Source organism: Rhinopithecus bieti, unplaced genomic scaffold, assembly GCF_001698545.2.
Source record: "Rhinopithecus bieti isolate Rb0 unplaced genomic scaffold, ASM169854v2 scaffold_65275, whole genome shotgun sequence".
Classification (NCBI taxonomy): Eukaryota; Metazoa; Chordata; class Mammalia; order Primates; family Cercopithecidae; genus Rhinopithecus; species Rhinopithecus bieti.
The window spans coordinates 1440459-1461787 of record NW_016826376.1 but is presented as its reverse complement, the minus strand read 5'-3'; the positions used below and the strand labels follow the sequence as shown (position 1 = coordinate 1461787).

At 40.6% G+C, this 21329-nt stretch overlaps 1 protein-coding gene and 1 long non-coding RNA gene across 3 annotated transcripts in view; both read left to right on the top strand.

The window, feature by feature from the left end:
• IL20RA (interleukin 20 receptor subunit alpha) overlaps positions 1-11854 on the top strand; it is a 47062-nt gene extending 35208 nt beyond the window's left edge. Inside the window, exons 3-7 of one of the 2 annotated variants that reach the window (XM_017863435.1) lie at positions 616-794; positions 2548-2723; positions 3297-3441; positions 7214-7353; positions 9601-11854. In XM_017863435.1, the coding sequence (XP_017718924.1) occupies positions 616-794; positions 2548-2723; positions 3297-3441; positions 7214-7353; positions 9601-10398 (1438 nt within the window). In that variant the 3' untranslated portion in view covers positions 10399-11854. The remainder of the gene's footprint in view (positions 1-615; positions 795-2547; positions 2724-3296; positions 3442-7213; positions 7354-9600) is intronic. The other variant, XM_017863436.1, reaches the window with a different exon arrangement.
• A 6936-nt stretch (positions 11855-18790) lies between these two features.
• Positions 18791-21329, top strand: part of LOC108522965 (uncharacterized) — a 13925-nt gene continuing 11386 nt past the window's right edge. Inside the window, exon 1 of the long non-coding RNA XR_001883657.1 lies at positions 18791-18849. This is a non-coding gene — a long non-coding RNA (uncharacterized LOC108522965). The remainder of the gene's footprint in view (positions 18850-21329) is intronic.

Genomic DNA, 21329 nt, shown 5'->3' with positions numbered 1-21329 from the left:
ATATTGCCACCTCCCTATTTGCTATGGGGGTTGTGTTTTTAATAAAGAAAAGAAAAATCAATATGACCAACCTAGTCAATATTATCATCCTCACTGTAATTATCAAAAATGCAGATTTCTGTATGCACTCCAGCCTCGTGTATTTTCCCTAGAATCGTTGATGCTTAGATTTTTATATGCGCTGAGAACGTCAAAGTAATTTTTCTTCCAAGAAAAAAAATGACGAACTGTTCTTCAAACAATCCATCAAACTGACCTTGTGTACACAGTAGACTAAAAACCTACATAAATAATTACTAGAAGAATTGATCACACAATATGTAAAAATTTCACTGTAGCCAAAGAATAACAATAAAATATATGCATTCAAAATATACTATCCACATTATAATTCACAGAAAGAAAGGTGATTACAGAAACTCTGACTCATGTTCCTGACAGCTAATGAAAAAAATTGCCCACAGCAAAAGTGGATTCTTTTTTATCTCGATGACAGGCACCTTTGTTTTTCTGAAGAGAAGGTCGTCAGTTCCATTCAGTTTTATAAAATGACTACATTTTTTATTGTAAAGCATAGAGGGCACTTCATTATTAATTCAGCTTCTTTCTTAGCAGATATGGGCAAAAGAAATGGCTGAATAAATCAGAATGCAGAAATATCAATAGAACCTGCTGTGATCTTTCTGCTGAAACTTCTGACTACGAACACCAGTATTATGCCAAAGTTAAGGCCATTTGGGGAACAAACTGTTCCAAATGGGCTGAAAGTGGACGGTTCTATCCTTTTTTAGAAAGTAAGTAATGCCATTATTGCAATGGTCAGTTAAACATGTATTAATATCAGGTTTAACAGTCTCAGCCTCACAGACAGCCCTGCCCAGAGGAAGGTGCTCTGCTTGACGCTATTCTGGACCAGTGGGTTGAGTGAGCAGTACAAAGTCCTTAACCTTGCTGGCTCTGAGTCTCACCTTTATTGGTTGGTTGGTTGATTGATTGATTGATTGACTGACTGTAGAGACAGGGCCTCATTATGTTGCCAGGCTGGTCTCAAACTCCTGGGCTCATGCTATCTTCCCACCTCAGCTTCTCACTAACCATGTTAGGGTTACAGGCATGGGCCACTGCAGCCAGCCTGAGTCTCATCTTTAGAGTGAAAGGTTTAGCCAAGTGGTCTCTAAGATCTCTCCCAGATCCAAAATTGATACTAAATGACAATGATATTACATTTTGACTTTGTCTTACTACTTAGTGGAAGCTACTTAGTGGAAGTTTGTTTGAGGAACAAAACGACTTTATTTAATGTGGGTTTATGGACTATTAATGTCTCCACAAGATTGATTAAAGATTGTCCTGATTATCCAACTATGTTTCTTCTTGTATGAACTTGGTAGTGTGATGATGTAATTTCCAAGTGTAACTCAGAATTAAGGCAACTTCTTCCTGGTATTTACTTTTATAATGTTGCCATCCCCTGACCTATGGCTGACTCAGTCATGAAGGACCCACTCAGGGCTGCCATAATGAGCTCTGCAAGTGCTCTGTTAGCGCGGGAGCCCTTCCGGATCAAAGGCCAGAAAACTACCCTTGGGACAAATCCAGCAACCCCTTTCTGTTTTCTACAGGTGAAGAGTTAAGAATGGTATTTACATTTTAAATAGTTTCTAAAATCCAAGGAATATTTTGTGACATTGGAAAAGTAAAGGAAATTGAAATATTGATGTCTATTCATAAAGTTGTATTGGGACACAACCCACACTCATTTGTTTACATAGTTACCTTAGACTGCTTTTGCGTTACAACAAGAATGGAGTAGTGCAACAGAGATCATATGGCCTGCGATGCCTGAAATATTTATTGTCCAGACCTTTAGGATAAAAGTCGCCTGGTCTCTGTTCTAGATCATTCTAATCACATCTCTGATTTTCCACTTATCAAATCATGTTGTCATTTATCACCAACTTTTCAAGTCACATAAATGTTACAAAGAGTTTTGATTGTATTAACCATCTACTATTTATGCATGTGATTAAGGAAATAGAACACTTTAATTTGCTGTTCTAACATTGGATCAGGCTTGTGAAATGGTTTCAAGATTTGGCATAACTCAGGCCCACCTTTGTACGTTTTGAGGCATCTCCTGTAAGAAGGTTTCTTTTAAGGCTGAGCATGGTGGCTCACACCTGTAATCCCAACACTTCGGGAGGCCAAGGTGGACAGATCACAAGATCAGGAGTTCGAGACCAGCCTGGCCAACATGATGAAACCCCGTCTCTACTAAAAATATAAAAATTAGCTGGGCCTGGTGGTGGGCACCTGTAATCCCAGCTACTTGGGAGACTGAGGCAGAAGCATCACTTGAACGCAGGAGGCGGAGGTTGCAGTGAGCCAAGATCGCACCATTGCACTCCAGCCTGAGTGATAGGGAAAGGACTCCATCTCAAAAAAAAAAAAGTATTTTAGGGCCTTGATCCAAGTAGGATTATATCGTAGCTTTATCTAAGGTAATTTTTCATCTGAACATAATACCCTCTTTCTTCCCACTTTAAGCACAAATTGGCCCACCAGAGGTGGCACTGACTACAGATGAGAAGTCCATTTCTGTTGTTCTAACACCTCCAGAGAAGTGGAAGAGAAATCCAGAAGACCTTCCTGTTTCCATGCAACAAATATACTCCAATCTGAAGTATAATGTGTCTGTGTCGAATACTAAATCAAATAGAACGGTAAGCCTGAAATGGAATGGGGCATATGTTCATGAACCACTCTGTAGCTAATGTGGGAACAAACAACCCTGATGCCGTGGTTCTCTGTGTGTGAATGTGGGAAGTCATGATATTCAAAAGATAGGCTGCACAAAATACAGTTGAAACCTTTATACAGAAATTTTACAGAACCAACTTCAGATCTTCTTTACAGAAATTCTGTTAACAGGATATGGTGTTGTTATTGGAGTGTAGAGAGAATGTACACTTGACTTTGATGGAGAGCTTTCACTTGCGCAGTCTTTCTCCAAGAAGAAAAAATAATGTGAGCAGGATCCAGGACAATGAATAAGAATGCTATCCGTGTGTTGTTTAGAATCCTTCCCAGCATTGGTCCAGTTCCTGACCATGCTCTGCTGCGCTAAAGGAAAAGAGTATATTGAAACTGTTGCTGAAAAAAAAAAAAAAAACAGCTTATACTGATAGTAAAGGATTAAATGGTGGCTTGGTCTTTTATTTCCTTCTAGAGTTATTTGTCTGGGGTGGTCCCAGAAATGTCTGGCTCTAAACAGTGTTTGCAATTCCCTATCCTAGTGGTCCCAGTGTGTGACCAACCACACGCTAGTGCTCACCTGGCTGGAGCCAAACACTCTTTACTGTGTCCACGTTGAGTCCTTCGTCCCAGGGCCCCCTCGCCGTGCTCAGCCTTCTGAGAAGCAGTGTGCCAGGACTTTGAAAGGTAAGCTTTTAAAAATCTTTGCTGGTCTAGGAAGGAGATCTGCTAAAACTAAAGTCGGTATGATGGTTTAGACAAAGTTTTGAAATATCCGTGTCTAACAGAAACAGGTTGAGGCAAAGGCAGAAACAACTACCACCAGAAATGCGTGGAGCAGCCTGAGGCTCTGCCCCTGAGCTTGGCCAATGTTCAGAAGTGTTCTCACCCCCTCGGAGAACTCAAACAGGTCCCGTGTCCACTGCCAGCAACCTTCCCATGGTCCCTCGCCCACCTGCCTTGTGAAATAACAATGAGGAACTTTTACACATGCCTTGTTTCTTCTTTAAAATCATAATCAGGCTGGGCATGGTGGCCCACACCTGAAATCTCAGCACTTTAGGAGGCCAAGGAGGAAGGATGGCTTGAGCCCAGGAGTTTAAGACCAGCCTGGGCAACATAGTGAGATCTCATCTCTACAAAAAATAAAGTCAACCAGGCATGGTAGTGCATGCCTGTAGTCCTAGCTACTCAGGAGGCTGAGGTGGGAGGATCACCTGAGCCCAGGAGAGGCTGCAGTGAGCCATGGGTGCACCACTGCACTCCAGCTTGGGCAACAGAGTGAGATCTTGTCTCAAAAAATAAAAAATAAAATCATAACCACTCTGATCAATAGAAGTTCTGTGGTCTTCAAGAACATCAGACAATTTTATTGCTAGAAACAAAGTGTTATTCTGAAACTACTGTAAAGGAGAATGTATTTTTTTACTTTCCCTGGGGAATACTAATTATAGGTGCTTCCAGTTGTGTTCAAGTGCCACTAATTGTCTGAGTGAGGGTCTGGGATCTGCAAATCAGTGATCACTTCCTTATCCTTACAGTTGCTTCTCTCTGTTTCCTTTTATTTATCTCCTCCTCACATTTTCTACACTGGGCTGCCAGGAAACCGTGATTAGAGATACCCATTCCTATGCGGAGACATAGAGTTGTGAGCTTGGCATTCGTTTAATTTTTCCGCCTTCAGAGTGAGAGGAACTTGAACTCAAAACTTGAAAATTCAAAGAAAATAAATCCTAAAGTTTGCCTGCATTGAAGGACTCGTCATCCATTATTCCTCCACTTCTTTTCCAAACAGCTGGGCTAGAGACAGAAGCCCGCGACCTCCACCCCACACCTTGGCTGTATCACCAGCCATGAATAGGAATCCATAACCCCTGCTTTCCTCTTCCCTCACTCCTCCCACCTTTCAAGATGAAACTGTCCCAAAGTAAAGAAAGGGAACTTTGTGAGTACATACGAAAAGTGCAAGGCTTTACCCTTGACTCTCTGTCTTTATCATAGCTTATCATAGCTTTTCTTTTACAATGAAGGAGTCTCTGCCATATATGAAACTAAAATGCCAAGCAAAACAAAGCATATTGAAGAAATCATATTTGTATTTGGGAGAAGTGCTCTCTTTACTAACACCTTGATCAGTCCCAGCTGCTGGGAATGAATTTCCAGTGGAAATCATTAACACAATTGGAGCAAAAGCAACGAAATGCAGATTGAATTCAAAACTTCTCAGTAAGCAGATGAAGCTCACTTTCTCACTAATATGAAAAAAGTGGCCACGTGCAGTGGTTCACACCTATAATACCAGCACTTTGGGAGGCCAAGGCAGGAGGATTACTTGAGCCCAGGAGTTCGAGACTAGTCTGGGCAACATGGTGAAACCCCCATCTCTACTAAAAATACAAAAATTAGCCAGGCATGTTGGCACACACCTTTAGTCCAAGCTACTTGGAAAGCTGAGATGAGAGGATCACTTGGGGAGGTGGAGGCTACAGTGAGCCGTGATTGTGCCACTGCACTACAGCCTGGGCAACAGAGTGAAACCCTGTCTCAAAAAAAAGAAAGAAAAATTAACAGAGTAACTAGGCTCTATTTCTGGTTCTGAACCCCTGCTATCCCAGCTGTTAGATCACCAGAGATATCTTTCGAACACACTGGTGTGAGGACCTGCTTTCTGAATAATCAGTATTACCTCTATTGGAACTATTCTTTAAAACATATTTCTGCTCTCTAGTCCCCCATCCCTAAAATACAGATACAGTTTATTAGGTTTGTTGTAGTAAACATGGATTAGTGTATACTAAATGCTGTCAGTCATTGTTATGACTCTTTTCAATTAGGACAGACTCAATCCAGGGACCAGGGATTGTATTAAGAGGGTTGGACTGAGTTATAGGCTACAAGCAGGGCAGGTGGAGTTCTGACACCCGCAGCATCCGCACTGCAGCACTGGCACGTCTCTGTGCGGAAGCTGGTGGTGAATGTGCTCCTTGGGAATTATGCAGAGTAACAGGCCCACATGCGGGACTTCTCCCACTGGCTCTTGTTGACCACCCTCATCAGCCATGATACATTTGTTTCCAGGCTTTCAACTGGATAGTTAACCAGATAGTGACTTTGCTGCTTTCTCTTGGGCCCAAGCATCAAGAGCATCCAATATTCTCCTGGATTAGAATGCTCTGGTCACACTCCTGCTGGTTTTGTTAGTGTGTAAGGAGCACACTCGGACTTTTGTCATTTGTGCCGAAGCTGCTCTTTTTCCTACAGCTGTATCAGTCAGGATTCTCCAGAGAAACAGAACCAATAGAATACATATAGATGCATATATCGATATATTTATTTGTTTAGAAATATTGATTTATTTTAAGGCGTTGACTCATAGGATTGTGGAGTCTGGCAAGTCCGAATTTGTAGCATAGGCAGGCTGGAGACCCACGGAAGAGTTGATGTTTGCAGTTCGCACCCAAAGGTAGTCTGCTGGCAGAATTCCCTGTTCCTTAGGGTCGTCAAGATATTTTTTATTAAAGTCTTCAGTTGATTGGATGAGGCCCACCCACATTATAGATGGTAATCTGCTTTACTCAAAAACCTACTGATTGAAATGTTAGTCTCCCAAAAATAAAAAAAAAAGTAAAAAAATAAACCTTCACAGAAAGCTCTAGAATAATGTTTTGCCAAATACTGTGGCCTAGCCAACTAGACATGTAAAATATACCATCACAACTTCCAAGTATACTACAGTGGCTTAACAAGTATGAGTTAGTCACAATGAGCTCTAGTCATCAGCTATATTATTTTCATTCCTCTGCAGACTTATACTCATCATGAGCCTACAGCACAGCAGGCCCAGGAAGGGAGTTAACTGCCATTCGCACTGTACCCTGTCCAGCCACCTCCCTACTACACACATCCCCAGGCTCCAGCCCTACCCAGAAAGTCCAGTCAAGCAGTGCAAGAACGGTTCTGCTACTCACATAAAAGGTGGTGCCATGCATTCATGTCCTTCAGTGAACATGCAGAAAGATTGAGTCAAACATGTGGCATGGAAAAGTGGAGCAATTCAGTGGGATCTTCACTCGAGGGTTTTGTTGTTTGTTTGAAGTTCTGTGAGTTACTTGAATATCAAATACACTTACTTTCAAATATAGAAACCCGCATGAATCTCATAGCCAGATATATGATGGTGGAATATGTGCTGACTTGGATGATTGATGTATTCTTAAACATTTGAGGTATGTTCAGATGATTCCTTCAGACTGTCTCTTGTCAGGGAGAGTAAGAATTCTGAGACCGCTTATAACATTTAGCTTAAGCTTCTCAACGTAGAGATGAGAAAACTGAGTTCCCAAATGCAAGTGATCTGCCCAGAAGCCGCTTAATGATGTCAGTTTTTCCCATCACATCAAATCACAACTATCTAATCCCTTCCCCCCACTTCCCACCTTTTTTTTTTTTTTTTTAACAGATCAATCATCAGAGTTCAAAGCTAAAATCATCTTCTGGTATGTTCTGCCCGTATCCGTTACTGTGTTTCTTTTTTCTGTGATGGGCTATTCCATCTACCGATATATCCACGTTGGCAAAGAGAAACACCCAGCAAATTTGGTGAGTGCTTAGGGTGGCAGGGATCTTTATTATAATAGTACACCTCCAGGAGGACAGAAGAGGAGGTTCTAGAGCAGATTCAGTTCCCTTTAAGGGCAGAGTGAAATTAAAGTTAAATAGCTGGTGAATTAAAAAACACTTTCTGGGCTGGGCATGGTGGCTCATGCCTGTAATCCCAGCACTATGGGAAGCTGAGGCAGTTGGATCACTTGAGGTCAGGAGTTCAAGACCAGCCTGGTCAACAGCATGAAACCCCATCTCTACTAAAAATGCAAAAATTAGCTAGGTGTGGTGATGCATGACTATAATCCCAGCTACTCAGGAGGCTGAGACAGGCGAGTCACTTGAACCTGGGAGGCCAAGATTGCGGTGAGGCAAGAGTGCGCCACTGCACTCCAGCCTGAGTGACAGTGAGACTGTCTCAAAAAAAAAAAAAAAAAACTGCTTTCTGGATTAGCTCACTGACAGAATCTTTTTCCTTAGCTTTGAAAAGATTTTCTATTTAATGACCAAATTTTACAAGGTCCCACAGATAAGTTCAGTCATGATCCCTGCCCTGCCCTTCTAGAAGTTCAAGCCTAGTTGGGGACTAGAATTTCAAAATAATACGTGAAGGCTAAGATGAGAGCAGGCACTGGGAACTCGAGGGGTACAAGGAGAGCCCTGAAACCCTACACAGGAGCTCAGCTCTCATGCCAGGGCTTGGCTATGAGAGGTGAGTAGGAGTTAGGATCCATAGTGCAGGCAGGAGAAACAGCAAGGTGGATGTGTGGAAACTGCATGACATTCGTAAACCAGGAGGCTCCAGATGAGGAGCTAGAGAAGAAGAGGAGACTGGGGAGTGGGTGGTGGGTCCAAGTAAGAGGAGAACTGAGGCGCTGTTCTAAGGAGCTCAGCCTCATTCTACCGGCAAAGAGAAATCTCCATAGGGTTTTAGGTTAGGAGCATCATAGTCAGTATCAAGGTTTAGATCCAACCAGATATTAGTTCCAGGACAACTTGGAGCCGAGTAAGACTAGAAACAAGAAAAGCACCTAGGGAACTGTAGCTTCGTCCAGGGGAGAGAAGATTCAAGTCTAACAGGCCAGAGTGGGATATCAGGTTAGAAAGAAAGACATGGAATGGAAACACACTTAGGAAGAACATGGCCAGGACTTAATCCTTCACAGTAAGAAGAAGCAAGAAAGAAGAAAGAATTAAACCCACGGAGGTGGGACCATGTGCTGAAGGGTTCTGAAGGGCTGAGCATATTTTTAACAATCAAAACCATTTTCTTGGGAACTATTAAAAGATGTGTTCCTGTGTACATGATAACATACCTTGGTTCCTGTTAGTTCCATGTGTAAGTTTTTCTATGATTCTACCTGCGTTCAGGTTTCAGAGTTGGCTTCCTAATGGCATTGGGAGACCTTTTCTGGAAGGAACATTAACAGGAGAATTGACCACCTGTGATTTTTTAGAAACTTAAAATGTTGTAAAAGAATGAGGCTGGAGGTTCTGTTTTGTAAAGTTAAATGAAATCACATGGTAGAGTGACAATGAGGATTGTAACTCGTGCTCTCTTAGAAAACAGGTGTCTTTCACGGTACCCACAGCAATAATTTAATCTCGTCTGAGCTTCCCTGACATGATTTAGAGTTTCTCTGTCTACCATAAACTGGCAGATGAGTTTCCTTTTTTGGCCCTATTATAGCATGATAAGAATGGTATAAGGGGTAGAAACCATCCCTGCTCATATATTTCCCTCCCTTTCTACATCCAGTTCTCATGCCTGTCCGCATTTCAAATATATCCAAAAACAGGGCAGGTAGCCCAGGTAACCACAGCTTATTAACAAGTACATAGCAAACTATAAATAAAACAATGTCACAAACTCTGCCACATTCAGTCTTTGCTACTCTTCATGTGGCTAAGATTCTGACTTTACAGAATGTAAAAAAGGTCAAGAAATGAAGAACTCCCCTGCCGGTTACAAGAGGGGGCACCAACGCCCCAGCCCCAGCCCTGGACTGGAGAAATACCCACCCAGTGAACCACTTCTCACTTCCATGTATCTTCTGTGTGTCTTGGGTCTCTTGCCTCCCAGTAAGTGAGGTTTTCTGTATATTGCAAGCATAACTTTCATTTACATGAGTTGGTAAGAGTAGGTCTTTAAAACTATCTGGTGACAAGATATTCTACCTAACAGCTGTTTCTAATGTCTCTCTAAAGCGAAAAGGTGAAAACCATTCTCTTTTCTCTTTATAGATTTTGATTTATGGAAATGAATTTGACAAAAGATTCTTTGTGCCTGCTGAAAAAATCGTGATTAACTTTATCACCCTCAATATCTCGGATGATTCTAAAATTTCTCATCAGGATATGAGTTTACTGGGAAAAAGCAGTGATGTATCCAGCCTTAATGATCCTCAGCCTAGCGGGAACCTGAAGCCCCCTCAGGAGGAAGAGGAGGTGAAACATTTAGGGTATGCTTCGCATTTGATGGAAATTTTTTGTGATTCTGAAGAAGACGCAGAAGGTACTTCCTTCACCCAGCAAGAGTCCCTCAGCAGAACAATACCCCCAGATAAAACAGTCATTGAATATGAATATGATGTCAGAACCACTGACATTTGTGCAGGGCCTGAAGAGCAGGAGCTCAGGTTGCAGGAGGAGGTGTCCACACAAGGAACATTATTGGAGTCACAGGCAGCGTTGGCAATCTTGGGCCGGCAAACATTACAGTACTCATACACCCCTCAGCTCCGAGACTTAGACCCCCTGACGCGGGAGCACACAGACTCAGAGCGGGGGCCAGAGGAAGAGCCATCGACGACCCTGGTCGACTGGGACCCCCAAACTGGCAGGCTGTGTATTCCTTCGCTGTCCAGCTTCGACCAGGACTCAGAGGGCTGCGAGCCTTCCGAGGGGGATGGATTCGGGGAGGAGGGTCTTCTGTCTAGGCTCTATGAGGAGCCGGCTCCAGACAAGCCACCAGGAGAAAATGAAACCTATCTCATGCAATTCATGGAGGAATGGGGGTTATATGTGCAGATGGAAAACTGATGCCAACACTTCCTTTTGCCAGACCCCTACTGTGCAGACAAGTGATTCACCCCTTTGATCCCAGCCATAAAGTACCTGGGATAAAAGAAGTTTTTTCCAGTTTGTCAGTGTCTGTGAGAATTGCTTATTTCTTTTCTCTATTCTCATAGCACGTGTCTGATTGGTTCATGCACACAGGTCTCTTAACGATGGTGGTGGGTGCCTAGAGTGCAGGGGCTGGCCGGTTGTTCTATGCAGAGAAAGCAGTCAATAAATGTTTGCCAGACTGGGTGCAGAATGTATTCAGGTGGGTATACTCTGGCCTCTTTGTTCATTATTTTTGAACAAGCACACTTGTACAGTTATTTTCTGGGTACTTCCCATGTGTACATAGCACTGTAAAAAATATTTCCCAAAGATCATTCATTTTATAAATACCACTTTATCAGATTGGGTTTATTGCAAGCAGGAGGAGATACTTAAAACATGCACATATACCAGGTTGGTGGTAAGTTGGTCACATCTGCAAACCTCAACTATTTAATCATCATGATTCATATTTTGAGTGAATACATCAGGCACAGACCTTCATGATATCACACACTCTTGGCTACTTTAAGAGGCCATCTTTAATACTTTATGAGTAGTTCTGGAGTATAAACATAAATGAGTATTCTTTGTAGTCAGAAAAGTGTCCTCTCAATAATTTAGTAGGGGCTTATTGTAAAGCACTGTGTTACTATTGTAATATTAAACATTAGAATAGGCAGTGGTTCAAAGACTCTTTGGAATATCTATGAATGAATATCCTCTATTCTTATAATATTAAAACCCATAAGTAAATATAGGACATGCGAGAGAAATAAGTTAAATGACTATGTAAGGGAGAGTTTATTAAAATTTGAGAAAATTTACTGTGGGAACTAAACTATGCCATAAAACAATAGCTTTCTAGCTCAATTCCAGTAACTGTTCCCATCTCCTTTACCACTTGTTAAGAAAATTAAATTCTTCAGTCACACTGCTTTGAAATGGGACAAAATCTATTAAGTTGACCCCTATATAATTGTTGATATTTGGCTATTTTTAATCTGACAAGCAGTAACTTCATATGGTTTGCCTTAATATATATTTGTTTTAATCATGAACTCATAATCCACTGATGCTCTTTCAAGAAAACAGATATCACCCATATTTCCTTATTGATATTTTGGTACAGGCAGACAACCCTGGTAGGAGAGATGGATTCTGGGGTCATGACCTTTTGTGATTGCCCACAAATGCAAACAGTTTCAGATCTAATGGTTTAATTTAGAGAGTAATTATATTAATCAGAGTGTTCTGTTATTCTCAATCTTTATAGAAACGATTCTGCTGGTTTTGAAGAACAGATGTATTACACTAACTGTAAAAGTAGTTCAAGAGTGAGAAAGAATGAATTGTTATTAAGAGCAAAAGAAAAATAAAGTGATTGATGATAGTTCTGCTTATTAATTCCATTCACAAAATATTTTCTAAGCACCTAATATGTCCTTCGGTGTCCTCATCTGTGCAATAGAAATAAGAGCTGCCTTAGGGTTGTTTTGAGGATGAAGAGAGTTGGACTATAGAAGGTATTTAGACCTGTGCTGGGCACATAGTGAGTGCTCCCTAAGTGTTTGCCATCATCATCATTAACTGCCAGGTCCCATTACTAACTGCCAGAAAGAAACGCCATTTAGACATACAACTATAGTGATTCAAAGGCACACCTTGTCTCACTCTGTTTTTCTTACCGGAGAGTAAATAGTAATTTGTTTCCTACTTTGTGCCCTCAGATTGAAAGCCTTCAGTAGTTCAGCCACATTATCTGGCTTTGTAAAAGGGGAATGTAATTCTGAGTTGCTTTTACATCTCTTGTTATTCCAAGCATGTCAGAAATATTGAGCATTCTCTAATTTTGCTGCTTCAGTTCTTTGTAAAATATGTATATATTGAATCTATATAGATATACACACACATTCAAACATGAGCATACAGTAGATATTTCTCATGGGGGTGGTGACATCTTCTTAGATGCGGTATATCTGTGTGGGAGGCAGCTGTCATGCATCCTGTTCCTTCTGTGGCCAGGCCTCACCATCTCCAAGAAGCCACCCTCTGGTCTGCTTCAGATTCCATCTCTATGCCTGAGGTTCAGGCGGAGCTGAGAAGTTGAAGTTTCAGAGTCCGACAAGTACAGTTGGCCCTCTGTATCTATGGGTTCAGCATCCATGGATTCAACCAATAGCAAATCAAATATTCATTAAAAAGGAAATCCACAAAGTTCCAAAAAGTGAACATTGAATTTGCATCACACTGAGTGCTACGTTGAATGCACTTAAATGAAGTGATGTCTAGGCCTGTTGGGCATTACAAGCAATCTAGAGATGATGGAAAGTATACGGGAGAATCTGTGTGGGTTATCTACACCATTTTATACCATGGAGTTGAGCATCTGTGGATTTTTGGTATCCTCAGGGTTCCTGGAACCAATCCCCAACGAATACCAAGGGAAAACTATACTGTTCATCCTATCCCTGGTTATTCCCATGATTTTATATGCCACTTGCACATTAGTTAAGTTTTCCTTATCTAATAGAAATAAAAAACATCTATTAGCAGCTCCATTTCCATACCCCATCAATCCTAAACAACTGATGAACGAAAATACCACCGCTACAAAGTGAGTGAAACGTAGCGCCATGTCTTCCTCTCAAGAAGGAAGTGAGGGAAGTGAACTTGTCACTGGAGCCCATAACGTGGGAAAGATCTGGTGCCCTCTGCCCCTATGCTGAGCCCAACTGGAAGGAACTCAGTGCAGAGAAAAACTGTACAGCCCAGAACACAAGACTGCCAGCTTGGTAAATCTAATGAGAACATTAAACAGAGGATTGGTTGTCATGGATGGGTACCCCTGGGTCATTAATCAAGTTATTTCTGGCCCACACATTACCACCCCCACATCTTGCAGATTAATTTTTGCTAAATTATCTTAGAAGAACGTTATTTCCTTTTTAATTCCCTACATTATATCTTCCATAAACCTTCTATCTACAGATATTTTTCAAAGATTTTGCTCAAAAGCATGTACCCATAATTTTTTAAATAAATAGTGCTGTGGTTATGGGTATTTTAATAATAGCTTTTATTTTTATTATAGAAGACATATATTAAGATATATGTACACATATTCATTGTAGAATAACTAGAAATAAATGGGGGAAGAAAGAAAAATTACCCGTAATACTCTCACCCAGATTTAACCACCATAAACATTTGAATAGAGAAATGATTCTCAACTGGAGGAAGTTTTGTCCCCAAACTTTGGGGCAAGGCCAGGAATAAATACTGCTAAATATCCTGCCATAACAAAGAGTTTTCCAGCCCAAAATGCCAGGAGTGCCTCAGTTCATAAACCTTGGTGCAGGACTTCTGGACATTTTCATTGCATGTGTGCAAATATTTTTGCCAAAAGTGGGGATTAGATTGGATTAGTTTATAACTTGTTCCTTTCACTTAAAGATATGTAACTATCTGATTTTAACTACAGATTAAGTTTATAATGCACCAACCTTATTCAGGCTAGAACATTTGAAGCAACAGATTGAGAATTATTTTTTCCAAACATAATGCTTTAAAACAGTTTTAGACCAGGCATGGTGGCTTCCGCCTGTAATCCCGGCACTTTGGGAGGCTGAGGTGGGCGGATCACTTGAGGTCAGGAGTTTGAGATCAGCCTGGCCAACATGGTGAAACCCCGTCTGCACTAAAAATACAAAAATTAGCCAGGTGTGGTGGCACGTACCTAGAATCCCAGCTACTCAGGAGGCTGAGGCGGGAGAATCACTTGAACCTGGGAGGCGGAGGTTTCAGTGAGCCAAGATGGCACCACTGCACTCCAGCTGGGGCAACAGAGCAAGACTCCATCTCAAATAAAATAAAATGAAAATAAAAATAAAATAGATTTAGCCAAGCAGCAACCAGACATACTGTAAGTCCTTTAAGCATAGCTGAACCTCTCAAAAACACTATTTCCTGAAAATTACTACCTCTCCAAACTGGATGGATGACTATTCTGGTCATGTATCGTCCCTTATTGGAGTTAGACTCTCTGTGCTTAGTTCCTATTACCACTTCTCCCAAGCCTTGGGTCCTCAGTGACATGTACTTGAAGGCAGCCTTGGCCATGTAGGCCATTACTTTGACCATCTCAGCAGGACTGATGTTCCTCCAGCCTCCTTGGCCTGTTTGGTGGCTGCAAAATTTCAGTCCTACTAGTTTTAATCTTTAATAAATTTTCCCCTTGGTTTTCACTTCTGGTTTTCATGCCAGTGAGTTTAGGTTCTTTCAGCATCGCTACATGCAAGACTCCCTTGAGGGAGGGGGTGAGGGCTGCTGTGTGAGGCTGTTTGGCGGTACTTTCTGTTGTGCTTGTGTTGATGGGTGGAGGCTCCTTCTGTCCCAAGGAACTGAAGCTCGGGCTGTTTGCTACAACTGGAAGCAGATGAGGCATTTTCTCCCTTACTCTCCCCAACAGATCTCTTTAGATTTCTCAATCTGTCATGTTCTGGACTCGGTGGTATTCGGAGGCTTTCTACCAACTCAGAAGATGGACATATGGCTCATGTTTATGTTTTCATGCACAGGCCACTGAGACAGATGAGCACTGATGGGGATAAACACCATTGGTCATTGGCCTGTCCCTGGAACTCACTTTTGAGGGGCATATGAATTAGATACTGCTCTTAAAGGTCTCATACAGTTAAAATTATTTACATATTATTATTTCTTCTCAGGCAAGTGCATTCTTTCCCATTCTGAAATTGATTTGAAATGCAAAAACATCAGGATATTTGATATGAGAGGAAAATTTAAAAATGATAGAGATTTTAACCCCAAGCCCCAAAAGGAGATGTGGCGTATTGGATCTCTATTAAATTTGTTGACTTTTTGCTTTAAAACGAATTTGCCAGCATTTGATTAACAAAAGGATATATGGACAAATGGAAACACACCTTAGAACTTTTCAAATTGACTGATTGAGGGATTGATAAGCCAAAGAAGAATCAGTATGGTGTATTGATTGCAAGGATAGACTCTTGAAGCCGAGATGCTTGGTCTCTGTAGCTTTCTAGATTTGTCACCTCAGGCAACTTAACCTCTTTGGTCTAAATTCCCTTATCAGTGAAATGAGGATGATAAATTTACATACCTCAGAGGGCTGCAGGAGATTTAAATGAATCAATATATTTGAAGCGCTTAAAAACAGTGCCTGACACAAAATAAGTGCTCAGTAAATAAAACAATAAAAACAGCACGTATAAGAATGTTCATAGAAGCATCATTCATTTATTTGATATGCAAAAGAACACAAAGGCTTAGCATAAGGAAGCTTTGAAAATGAACTACAATTTCACATGGTAACATGAATGAATCTCACAAACATAATATTGAGCAAAAAGATTGATTTCTAAAAGAACACAGCATAATTCCACTTGTATAAAATACACAAACATAGAAAACTAAACACTATATTGTTTAGGGATACATATATATGTGGTAAGACAAGAAAATGATTAAAAGTTTGAGATTGTGGTTCCCCCTTGGGAACCAAGGACAGAGGTCACATTGGAATTGGTAATGGTCTCCTTAAATGGTGGTGAAAACAAGAGTTTTCCTTTGGTTATTCCTCTTTAGACTGAGCGTGTATAGTATACATGCCCTAATGTATGTATATTTAATTAAGCAAAACAACAATGGAATCCCAAAGCCCCTGAATTTTAATGTCATACTCATGGGTTCCATAATCAGTATTAGCTTTGTGACATTGGTCAAGGCATTTGAAATTATGAGAGCTGTCATACATTTTCCCTTGCAATTCAGAAACAAGTATATTAGTGGTCATATTCTGTTTATAAAAACTCTTAGTTTGCAAACTTTTTACTAAGCCTAAAATTCTGAACAGGAAAGAGCCGTTGACAGATTAGGTTCTATGCAGAAGCGCATGAGCTTAAAACCTTAGCTTTACTGAGTTCTGTCATTATTCAAAATAAACAAATACCTGAACCCTGGTAGGAAATGAGGAGGACACATGATTCACACAAACTTCTGAAATGCAAGCACCTTTTTCTTACTCACAGGTAATAATGCATTAATAAGTAATAAGATCTCAGGCAGGCAAACAGGCTGTCCCACTGATAAAAATTACGTAGTGTAAACAAATCCCTTTTTTAAGAAGCAGCTAATAGTTTTTCTCTGTTTGCTGATTTTAGCATGCAGGGAAGAAGGGCTAGGATTTCTCAAATGCTCTGCCTTTACACTTCAGCTGATTATTCCTTTCTGTAATAGTTTGCCTTGGTTACAATCGCTTAGTGACCATTAGCAAATAGAATGTGTTTGCTTTTCCTAAGGTCCATGTTTCCTGCCAGCTTGTAGCCACCAGCTTCCAAAATAAAATATTGTGAAATTACAGATTGAAACAACACCTTCACGTAGAAACATCTGTAGTCCAGGCATAATGAGGAACTTTAAATATTTAACCTCTAGGAGAAAAAAGAGTATAAACATATAAACAGAAGTATAGGTAAGACATTCATATAAACAGAATTACAGTTAAGTATAATTAAGGTGTTTCTTGGGTAGGCACAGTGGCTCATGCCTGTAATTCTAGCACTTTGGGAGGCCTGAGGCGGGAGGATCACTTGAGCCCAGGAGTTCGAGACCAGCCTGGGCAACTAACAAGACCCTGTCTACTTAAAATTCAAAAACATTAACCTGGTGTGGTGACAAGTGTCTGCGGTCCCAGCTACTCAAGAGGTCAAGGCTGCAGTGAGCCATGATGGTGCCATTGCATTCCAACCTGGGCAGCAAAGCAAGACCCTGTCTCAAAAAAAAAAAAAAAAAAAAAAAAGTCTCCTGTTAGGAACCCACATCAACTAAACCCTAGGCTCAAATACCAGGAGTGTTGTGTTCATTTTCAGCAACACCTTTAACAAGGGCTTCAGCCAACCAGGAAACAACTTTAAAAGTCTTGAAGCCAAAANAAGACCCTGTCTACTTAAAATTCAAAAACATTAACCTGGTGTGGTGACAAGTGTCTGCGGTCCCAGCTACTCAAGAGGTCAAGGCTGCAGTGAGCCATGATGGTGCCATTGCATTCCAACCTGGGCAGCAAAGCAAGACCCTGTCTCAAAAAAAAAAAAAAACCCCTTTCAAAAAAAAAAAAAAAAAAAAAAAAAGTCTCCTGTTAGGAACCCACATCAACTAAACCCTAGGCTCAAATACCAGGAGTGTTGTGTTCATTTTCAGCAACACCTTTAACAAGGGCTTCAGCCAACCAGGAAACAACTTTAAAAAGTCTTGAAGCCAAAACTTAAGGGGCAGTGCAGAGAGAAAGAATCCAAGACTTAGTGAACCCCTGATAACCATATGCAAAGGACTTTCTTGCAAATGAGGACATTAGATATATATGTCTGTTGCTTCAGAGAATAAAATTAGGACACATATTTGGGAGTCTGTGGAAGGCAGAGTTCAGTTCTGAGTAAGGAAGGGTCTTCTGTAATTAAGTGGCAGTTCTGAGGTACTGAGTTTCCTGTCACTGGAAAGGTTCAAGTACAGGCTGGTTACTGCTACAGCTTTTGTAGACGGATTCCTCCACAGGGTTGGGAATTGGGATAAATGGTCTCTAAAGTCCCTTTCACTTCTCAATGCCTAATATGAAGTATGAAAAAACAATATTTGAAATCTTTTTTTTTTTTTTTTTTTTTTTGAGATGGAGTCTCACTCTGTCACCCAGGCTGGAGTGCAGTGGCGCAATCTTGGCTCACTGCAACCTCCACCTCCCCGGTTCAAGCGATTTTCCTGCCTCAGCCTCCCAAGTGGCTGGGACTATAGGTGCATACCACCACCCCGGAAATTTCTTGTATTTTTAGTAGAGACAGGGTTTCACCGTGTTAGCCAGGATAGTCTCAATCTCCTGACCTCATCATCTGCCCACCTCGGCCTCCCAAAGTGCTGGGATTACAGGTGTGAGCCACTGCACCTGCCCTGAAATCACTTTTCTTTCCTTTTTCTTCCACGCGATTGACTAGCTTGCAACTCATTCTCTATTTTTCATATACTGCCATAAACTTGCCCTTTGTGTACAGTGAAGAAGAGCCAAGTAATACTCATCTGATATGGTTTGGCTGTGTCCCCATTCAAATCTCAACTTCAGTTGTATCTCCCAAAATTCCCATGTGTTGTGGGAGGGACCTGGGGGAGGTAATTGAATTATAGGGGCTGGTCTTTTCCATGCTATTCTCGTGATAGTGAATAAGTCTCTTGAGATCTGATGGGTTTATCAGGGGTTTCCACTTTCGCTTCCTCCTCATTTTTCTCTTGCCACCACCAAGTAAGAAGTGTCTTTCGGCTCCTGCCATGATTCTGAGGCCTACCCAGCCATGTGGAACAGTAAGTCCAATTAAACCTCTTTTTGTTCCAAGTTTTGGGTATGTCTTTATCAGCAGCATAAAAACAGACAAATATACCATCCTTGAATGGGACACACAGGAGCCCAGAAGTTCCCCCCTGAGGATTCAGCACCAGACTGACACCTCTGAGTTCTCATCCTTACAAAAAATGAGTTCCAGTCTAGAAATGTCATCTTCCCCTCCCGCTTCTTCATGGCCATGATGCTTAAGCAAGTCCTTTTTACTTCCTTCTTTTCTCCTTAATGAAGTTTTTGGGTTGCCAGAAAAGGAAACACTGTACAAATGAGACTCAAAAGCTAACTTATTTCCGTAAATCTCCTTCTGACTCCTAGACCAGGACTGAACATTACTAGAAAAACTATGCATCAGAGAGGTATAAATAAATGTTAGGTTTACACTTTTAAAACATTGCCTATTATCACCTTTCAATCCAAATAAATATTATCTGGCCTTATCCCAGTTGCTCAGAAAACCCCAGAGGCAATTATCATTAGTGTGGAGGTTTCTTTGCTGGAAGTATCAAAATATGTTCTCAAATATAACTTAGCCAATATCTCATTTCTTACTGCACTTAATTTCTCAGTTATGCCTAAATCTACGAATTATGTTATTGCACTTTTTTGATAAATAGAAAAAGTGAAAGTAAAATGAAAAGAGATAGGAGGGAAAGGAAATGTCTTCATATCCCCATTGCACAGTGTGCAGCACCCAGTGCAAAATTGTGATGAGCCAACAAGTGCATGGAAAGCGTGAGCAAAGACACTGAGGCATAGGAGTGTGTGCTGTACTTAGCTGGGAAAGACATGTGAATAACTCTAAAAATATTCACATAGTAATACATCGCTTGACTTGTAGAATGTAAACTCCACGAAGGCAGAAATTTTGTTTTTCACTGATATGTTCCCAGTACCTAAAGTAGTACTGATCATATAGTAGTTGCTGAATGAAATATTTGCTGATAGAATGTTTGAATAAAGGAATCTTTAAATTTATATTAATTAGTCCTCAAAAATAGACCCACACAATAGTTAACTGATCCTTGACAAAGGCCCAAAGGCAATTCAATGGAGAAAGGATTGAGCATTCAACAAATGGTGCTAGAACAATTGGATAGATAATGCAAAAAAAAAAAGAAGAAGAAGAATCTAGACAAAGACCTATCTTTCACAAAAATTAACTCAAAATAGATCATAGACTAAATGTGAAATTCAAAACTATAACACTTCCAAAAGAAAAACATATGGCAGAAAATTGAAATGCTCTTGGGTTGGCAATGAGTTGTTAGTTACAACGCTAAATACATAATCCAAAAACGGGTTCTGGCCAAAGGAAGAGCAAGTGCTCAGTCTCTGAGATGCACATCCACTTGTACTTTGAACAGAAGGTCAGAAAGCAGGCAGCTGATCATAGAAAGGCAGGAGGAGCCTGGGAGAAAATCTGGGCAGGAGACAGACAGAGGCCAGATCACAGAAGCCTGATGGTTCCTGTAAGGAGTTTGAGTCACACTTTAATGGCAATGGGAAGCCACTAGAGAGTTTTAAGCAGGAAACTAATATGATTTGATACAATCAATAAATGTCTATTCAATCTGAATCTGAATGACCCTTTGATGGTGGATCAGTGGGCACCTTCAACTTTAAAAGAGAGAATATGGAAGAAGAAAATGAGTTATTTTGTTTGGGAGATGGGGTTGGTTTTGTTTTTTATTTTCACTTGTTTTTGTTTTGCTGGGAGTTTGGAATAAAGCATTGAGTCTGGGGAATACTAACTCAAAGATATTTGCACTATCATCATGGGAAGATGCCAAGGAATATATGGGAATACAAATCAAAAAATTGGGGAAAAAGAGCTTAAGGATGAATCATTCTCATAAATAGAATCAGAGGACAAACTAGCTAAGGGAGAGCATAGACTACAAAGAAGGGAAGTCAAGAATAGAATTATGCCTAGATTTGTGGGCATTTAAAGAGAAGGCAGAGGAAGGATGTTGAAAGACAAGGGGAAATGGGGAAATTATAAAGGCCACTTTGGCCAAGCTCCATATAGTCTCTAGTAAAGGAATAGAAAACCCAAAATGAGAAATTTTCAGAGAGACTGTAACTAGAATGAAGGGTCAAGTCAGAGGAACTAATATGAAGAACCCAGTAGAGGCAATACTATCTTCTGTATCAGCAAAATCAGCTCCCATTGAAGGTGGCAGGTTGAAGCCATGAGTAAAATCTCTGGTCAAAATGAAATTGGGTCCCAGAAAATTTATCTTATAAAAATAATTGGGCAAATGCACAAGAATATAAGATGTGCATTGCTGTATTTCCAATAGCAAATATTTTTCAGTAATTTGCATCTTCAACAATAATTAATTGAATTGATTTTATTACATCTGTATAGACAAATTAAGTAGTCATTAGAATAAGGGAAAGTGTTCATGCTTTATTTAGCAGAAAATGTTTTAAAATGGAA